We start from the raw sequence: 7,443 nt of genomic DNA on the forward strand, positions 1-7,443 counted from the left end.
ATGGATCCCCAGAAGGAGGGACCCAGGCGTCCGGGACCCATAGATTTGACCGGGGAGGGACCCAGGCGTCCGGGCCCCATAGATTTGACCGAGGAGGGACCCAGGAGTCCGGGCCCCATAGATGGAACCGGGGAGGGACCCAGGCGTCCGGGACCCATAGATTTGACCGGGGAGGGACCCAGGCGTCCGGGCCCCATAGATTTGACCGAGGAGGGACCCAGGAGTCCGGGCCCCATAGATGGAACCGGGGAGGGACCCAGGCGTCCGGGCCCCATAGATTTGACTCAGGAGGGACCCAGGCGTCCGGGCCCCATAGACTTGACCGCGGAGGGACCCAGGCATCCGGGCCCCATAGATTTGACTGAGGAGGGACCCAGGCGTCCGGGCCCCATAGATTTGAACAAGAAGGGACCCAGGCGTCCGGGCCCCATAGATTTGACCAAGGAGGGACCCAGGCGTCCGGGCCCCATAGATTATTGCACTGAGGAGGGACCCAGGCGTCCGGGCCCCATAGATTTCACCAAGGAGGGACCCAGGCGTCCGGGCCCCATAGATTTGACCGAGGAGGGACCCAGGCGTCCGGGCCCCATAGATTTGAATGAGGAGGGACCCAGGCGTCCGGGCCCCATAGATTTGACCAAGGAGGGACCCAGGCGTCTGGGACCCATAGATTGCACTGAGGAGGGACCCAGGCGTCCGGGCCCCATAGATTTGACCGAGGAGGGACCCAGGCGTCCGGGCTCCATAGATTATTGCACTGAGGAGGGACCCAGGCGTCCGGGCCCCATAGATTTGACAGAAAAGGGACCCAGGCGTCCGGGCCCCATAGATTGCACTGGAGAGGGATCCAGGCATCCGGGCCCCATAGATTTGACCGAGGAGGGACCCAGGCGTCCTTGAAGGACCCATAGGGACCTGCACAGACCCATAGGGACCCATAGGGACCCATATGGGTTCAACAGACCCATATAGGTCTCTATAGACCCATATGGGTTTGGACAGCCCCATATTGATCTGTATAGACCCATATGGGTTCAACAGACCCATATTGATCTGTATAGACCCATTTAGGTTCGTACAGTCCCATACAGACCTGTATAAACCCTTATAACTTTGTACAGACCCATATAGATCTCTATATACCCATATAGGTTTGCACAGACCCATATAGGTCTCTATAGACCCATATAGGTTCAGACAGACCCATATTGATCTGTATAGACCCATATACGCCTGTACAGACCCATATACGCTTGGACAGACCCATACAGATCTGTATAGACCCATATACATCTATACAGCCCCATATACATTCACAGAGACCCAAATACCTTTTCTTCCACCTTTTATTCCCCAAAACCAACTTGGCCAAAACCAAAAGCCCCAACCCAAGGGGGGGAACCCCCAAAACCCCCCAAAACCCCCCCAAAACCGCCCCCGCTAACTCCAGGTGGGGTCGTAGCCCGTCCAATGGGGCGGCGGCGCCAGGAAGACGCGGCGCCCCCGGTGGACGACGCTGACGACGCCGCGGTAGCCGGCGCGGGGGACCCCGGATTTCAGGTCGTCCATGACCCCCAACGCCTTGGCCGCCGCTTTGAAACCATCGCGGTCCCCGTATTGAACCCTCACCGGGTCCCCTTGACGACCCCGATGGGACCGCAGCTCCTCCAAGGGCACCAGGGGGGCGCCGTAAACCTCGGCCAGAAAGCGGCGCTCGTGGTTCGACAGACCCATATAGACCTGTATAGACCCATATGGGTTCAACAGACCCATATAGACCTGTATAGACCCATATGGGTTCAACAGACCCATATTGATCTGTATAGACCCATATGGGTTCGGACAGCCCCATATTGACCTGTATAGACCCATATGGGTTCAGACAGACCCATATGGATCTCTGTAGACCCATATGGGTTCAGACAGACCCATATTGATCTGTATAGACCCGTATGGGTTCGGACAGACCCATATTGATCTGTATAGACCCATATGGGTTCGGACAGACCCATATTGATCTGTATAGACCCATATGGGTTTGGACCGTCCCATAGAGACCTGTATAAACCCTTATAGGTTCATACAGACCTATATAGGTCTCTATAGACCCATTTAGGTTTGGACAGACCCATATTGATCTGTATAGACCCATATGGGTTCAGACAGACCCATATTGATCTGTACAGACCCATTTAGGTTCATACAGTCCCATACAGACCTGTATAAACTCTTATAGGTTCGTACAGACCCATATAGGTCTCTATAGACCTATTTAGGTTCGGACAGACCCATATAGGTCTCTATAGACCCATATAAGTTTGGACAGACCCATATTGATCTGTACAGACCCATATATACCTGTACCGACCCATATTGATCTGTACAGACCCATATACACCTGTACAGACCCATACAGGTCTATACAGCCCCATATACATTCACACAGACCCATATACCTTTTCTTCCACCTTTTATTCCCCAAAACCAACTTGGCCAAAACCAAAGCCCCCAAAATCCCCCCAAAAACCCCCCCAAAACCGCCCCCGCTAACTCCAGGTGGGGTCGTAGCCCGTCCAATGGGGCGGCGGCGCCAGGAAGACGCGGCGCCCCCGGTGGACGACGCTGACGACGCCGCGGTAGCCGGCGCGGGGGACCCCGGATTTCAGGTCGTCCATGACCCCCAACGCCTTGGCCGCCGCTTTGAAACCATCGCGGTCCCCGTATTGAACCCTCACAGGGTCCCCTTGACGACCCCGATGGGACCGCAGCTCCTCCAAGGGCACCAGGGGGGCGCCGTAAACCTCGGCCAGAAAGCGGCGCTCGTAGGCGTCTTTTTCGAGGTAAGAAAGGTCTAATTGGGTGAAAGGCACGAAGCGCTCGTTAAGCTTAATGAACTTTAAGTATTGATCGAAAAATTGGCCGTGGCTCACACCTTTACGGCCAAACGTTACGGTGCGGGATAGTTCGGGGCGGATACAAGCGCGACCGCGCCGCTGCTCCGGTTGCCGCATCCAATCGTCCCAAAACGCCGGAGGCCACTTGGGTTCTAATTCGCGCCAAAGCTCGTTAAGGAGCAACCACCCCAAACCGGGGAAGAAATCAGTGCGGTAAAGGAGTTCGGCGCGTTCGGCGTCAACCAGATTCTCTTTGCCGTTGTCGTTCCACGCCGAGACGCACCATAGAGTCGGATCGGCGCGGAGAAGCGGTAAAGCGGCTTGGAAATACTCAAAGAAATCCGGAGCGACTTCCAAATCGTCCTCGACCACGATGGCGGCGCCGTAGCCGAAAGCGCCGAACACCTGCTCGAGCGCCCAATGGTAATGGCGAGCGATGCGGTAATAACCCTGGAATTTGCGGTGATGCGGCGGCACCGGGATGTCGGAGAGGTCCGGCTGGCGGATGTGGAGGATGGTGGAGCCGTAGGAGGCGATGGCGGCTGCAGTGGCGGCGTGGCCGCAGTCCTGGCTGACGATGATGGGGAAGCGGCGGGGGGAGGGGCGGTGGCGGAGCAGCGCGTCCAGGCAGCGGCGCACGGAGCTGCGGTCGCACGCCAGGACCAGCACCGGGAGAACCGGATCCGGATCCGGATCCGGAGCGGGAGGGGAAGCCGGAGCCGGCACGGGATGCGGAGCTGGATCCTGATGGGGAGTTGGATCCGGGTGTGGATGCGGATCCGGATCCCGATGCGACTCCGGATCCGGGTGTGGATGCAGCTTTGGATGCGGCTCCCGATGTGGATCCGGATCCCGATGTGGATCTGGATCCTGATGCGGATGCAGCTCCCGATGCGACTCCGAATCCGGATCCCGATGCAACTTCAGATTCGGATCCCGATGTGGATGCAGCTCCCGGTGTGGATCCAGATCCCGATCCCGATGTGACTCCGGATCCCGATGCAACTCCGGATCCCGATCCCAATGTGACTCCGGATCCCGATGCGGATCCAGATCCCGATCCCGATGCAACTCCGGATCCAGATCCTGATGCAACTCTGGATCTCGATGTGGACCCGGATCCCGATGTGGACCCGGATCCTGATGCGACTCCGGATTCAGATCCCGATGCGACTCCAGATCCGGATCCCGATGCGACTCCAGATCCCAATGCGACTCCGGATCCGGATCCCGATGCGACTCCGGATCCGGATGCAGCTTCCGATGCGGCTCCCGATCCAGATCCCGACGCGATTCCAGATCTGGATCCCGATGTGGATGCAGCTCCGGATGCGGCTCCCGACGCAGCTCCAGATCCGGATCCAGCACCAGATGCGGCTCCAGCTCCCGATCCAGCTCCGGGTGGGCGCGACGCCGGCTCCACAACCCGCGGTAGCGCTGGATCTGCCGCAGCAGCTCGTGCTGGCGCTGCAGTTCGGTTTCGGCGGCTTGCGCCAGGCGAATCACCTCGGCCGTTAATGATGAGGATGATGATGAGGAGGAGGATGAAGGCGCCGGGCGGCTCCAGAGGAAGAGCAGCAGCAGGTTCCAGGCCAGGAAGAGCGCGGCGCCCCACAGCGCCCGCCCGGGCCGCCGCGGCATCCTGCAGCGCTCAGGACCGCGCCATGGGGCTGGGGGGAGAAACGAGGGGGATGGGTCCCTCCCGGACACCTGGGTCCCTTGGGGAACTCCTGGGTCCCTCCCGGACGCCTGGGTTCCTCCCGGACGCCTGGGTCCCTTGGGGAATTCCTGAGTCCCTTGGGGAACCCCCCGGTCCCCCCCCCAGACGCCTGGGTCCCTCCCGAACTCCTGGGTCCCCCTAGATGCCTGGGTCCCTTGGGGAACTCCTGGGTCCCTCCCAAACTCCTGGGTCCTTCCCTGAACACCTGGGTCCTTGGGGCACTCCTGGGTCCCCCCCCGAACTCCTGGGTCCCTCCCAGACGCCTGGGTCCCTTGGGAAGCTCCTGGCTCACCCCTGAACTCCTGGGTCCCTCCCAAACTCCTGGGTCCCCCCCGGACACCTGGGTCCCTCCCGAACTCCTGGGTCCCCCCCGGACGCCTGGGTCCCCCCGAACTCCTATGTCCTTCCCCGAACACCTGGGTCCTTGGGGCACCCCTGGGTCCCTCCCGGACGCCTGGGTCCCCCCCCGGACGCCTGGGTCCCTCCTGAACTCCTGGGTCCTTCCCTGAACTCCTGGGTCCTTCCCTGAACTCCTGGGTCCCTCCCGAACTCCTGGGTCCTTCCCTGAACTCCCGGGTCCCCCCGGACGCCTGGGTCCCTTGGGGAACTCCTGGGTCCCTTGGGGCACTCCTGGGTCCCTCCTGAACTCCTACGTCCTTCCCTGAACTCCTGGGTCCCTCCCGGACGCCTGGGTCCCCCCCGGACGCCTGGGTCCTTCCCTGAACTCCTGGGTCCCCCCGGACGCCTGAGTCCCTTGGGGAACCCCCCGGTCCCCCCCCGGACGCCTGGGTCCCTTGGGGAACTCCTGGGTCCCTCCCGAACTCCTGGGTCCTTCCCTGAACTCCTGGGTCCCTTGGGGAAACCCTGGCTCACCCCTGAACTCCTGGGTGCCCCCCGGACGCCTGGGTCCTTCCCTGAACTCCTGAGTCCCTTGGGGAACTCCTGGGTCCCTCCCTGAACACCTGAGTCCCTTGGGGAATTCCTGGGTCCCTCCCGGACGCCTGGGTCCCCCCCGGACGCCTGGGTCCCTTAGGGAACTCCTGGGTCCCCCCAAACTCCTACATGCCTCCCTGAACACCTGGGTCGCTCCCGAACTCCTGGGTCACCCCCGGATGCCTGGGTCCCTTGGGGAACTCCTGGGTCCCCCCTGAACTCCTGGGTCCCTCCCGGACGCCTGGGTCCCTCCCTGAACTCCTGGGTCCCTCCCGGACACCTGGCTCACCCCTGAACTCCTGGCTCTCCTCCCGAACTCCTGGGTCCCTTGGGGAACTCCTGGGTCCTTCGCCGCACTCCTCCCCCTTCAAACCCCCAGGGGAGCCCTCAAACCCCCCACAAAAAATTCCACCCCCGCCCCCCCCTTAAAACCCCGATGGGAAGAGGAAGCGAAAGCGCAACCACCCCCCGGCGATTCAGCAACGTGGCACCGGCCATTGAAACGGGATCAACCAACCCCGGGCCGAACCAACCGCGCGGGGGGGGGGGGGCAGAGTCCACTCACGTTAATTATTAACCCGGGGGGGGTGCGGCTCCGGACGGGCCAACAAAGCGGGGGGGGACCCAGGAGTGCCCCGAGGGACCCAGGAGTGCCCCAAGGGACCCAGGAGTTCGGGAGGGGACCCAGGAGTGCCCCAAGGGACCCAGGAGTTCGGGAGGGGACCCAGGAGTGCCCCAGGGACCCAGGAGTGCCCCAAGGGACCCAGGAGTGCCCCAAGGGACCCAGGAGTTCGGGAGGGGACCCAGGAGTTCGGGAGGGGACCCAGGAGTTCGGGAGGGGACCCAGGAGTTCAGGAGGGACCCAGGAGTGCCCCAAGGGACCCAGGAGTTCAGGAGAGACCCAGGAGTGCCCCAAGGGACCCAGGAGTTCGGGAGGGGACCCAGGAGTGCCCCAAGGGACCCAGCAATTCAGGGGGGACCCAGGAGTGCCCCAGGGACCCAGGAGTGCCCCAAGGGACCCAGGAGTTCGGGAGGGGACCCAGGAGTGCCCCAAGGGATCCAGGAGTTCGGGAGGGGATCCAGGAGTTCGGGAGGGGATCCAGGAGTTCGGGAGGGGACCCAGGAGTGCCCCAAGGGACCCAGGAGTTCGGGAGGGGACCCAGGAGTGCCCCGAGGGATCCAGGAGTTCGGGAGGGGACCCAGGAGTGCCCCGAGGGACCCAGGAGTTCGGGAGGGACCCAGGAGTGCCCCAAGGGACCCAGGACCCCCCAAACCCCCCAGACTCACCTGCTTTCGGGGTTCAGCTCCTGGGGGGGGGGGGGGGCCGCTGGGGTTCCCCCCTCCCCCCCTTTTCTCACAGCCCCCCCCGGGGGGGGTCCCCCAAAAATTGGGGGGGGGGTGGAGCCTCCTCCTTTTGGGGGGCGGGGTCAGGCCATGGCGGGGGCTGCGTCCGTCTGTCTGTCCGCTGGCGCCCCCCCCAATATGGGGGTGATTTTGGGGGGGGGGGGGTCCTTGGAGAGCTCTAAAAAGAAGGAGGAAAAGGTTAAAATGGCCCAAATGACCCCCCAAAAACTTATAGGGGACCCCCCCACACTCTATAGGGAGCCCCCAAACCTTATAGGGGACCCCCCATACTCTATAGGGAGCCCCCCCAAACCTTATAGGGGACAAGGGAGCCCCCACACTCTATGGGGAGCCCCCCCAGACCTTATAGGGGACCCCCCAGACTCTATAGGAGCCCCCCCAGACCTTATAGGGGACCCCCCAGACTCTATAGGAGCCCCCCCCAAACCTTATAGGGGACAAGGGACCCCCAGACTCTATAGGAGCCCCCCCAGACCTTATAGGGGACCCCCCAGACTCTATAGGGAGCCCCCCCAGACCTTATAGGGGACA

General features: G+C 62.1%; 2 protein-coding genes across 3 annotated transcripts; both read right to left on the reverse strand.

Moving 5' to 3' along the window:
* Nucleotides 1-1,440: 1,440 nt before the first annotated feature.
* Nucleotides 1,441-2,091, reverse strand: LOC309452372 (alpha-1,3-mannosyl-glycoprotein 2-beta-N-acetylglucosaminyltransferase-like; the record flags this gene model as incomplete). The annotated part of the gene is made up of 2 exons (XM_082077005.1): nt 1,859-2,091; nt 1,441-1,740 (listed from the first exon to the last, which is right to left on the reverse strand). Exons 1-2 carry the CDS (start codon nt 1,910-1,912, stop codon nt 1,441-1,443), a joined length of 354 nt encoding a protein of 117 aa, XP_081933131.1. The 5' UTR covers nt 1,913-2,091.
* A 440-nt stretch (nt 2,092-2,531) lies between these two features.
* Nucleotides 2,532-7,053, reverse strand: LOC309452370 (alpha-1,3-mannosyl-glycoprotein 2-beta-N-acetylglucosaminyltransferase-like). 2 transcript variants are annotated; one of them, XM_082077004.1, is made up of 3 exons: nt 4,955-4,970; nt 4,793-4,858; nt 2,532-4,564 (listed from the first exon to the last, which is right to left on the reverse strand). In XM_082077004.1, exon 3 carries the CDS (start codon nt 4,533-4,535, stop codon nt 2,547-2,549), a length of 1,989 nt encoding a protein of 662 aa, XP_081933130.1. In that variant the 5' UTR covers nt 4,536-4,564; nt 4,793-4,858; nt 4,955-4,970; the 3' UTR covers nt 2,532-2,546. The 2 variants fall into 2 exon arrangements, with proteins under 2 accessions (XP_081933130.1, XP_081933129.1); XM_082077003.1 differs by lacking the exons at nt 4,793-4,858; nt 4,955-4,970 and adding an exon at nt 6,835-7,053.
* Nucleotides 7,054-7,443: the final 390 nt, after the last annotated feature.

The sequence above is a fragment of the Streptopelia decaocto genome (assembly GCF_964273445.1).
Source record: "Streptopelia decaocto genome assembly, contig: HAP1_SCAFFOLD_1321, whole genome shotgun sequence".
In the NCBI taxonomy this organism is placed as follows: Eukaryota; Metazoa; Chordata; class Aves; order Columbiformes; family Columbidae; genus Streptopelia; species Streptopelia decaocto.

Excerpts from the sequence above, each read along its gene's own strand:
- LOC309452370 (XM_082077003.1), bottom strand. The coding sequence starts at position 4,535 with ATGCCGCGGCGGCCCGGGCGGGCGCTGTGGGGCGCCGCGCTCTTCCTG.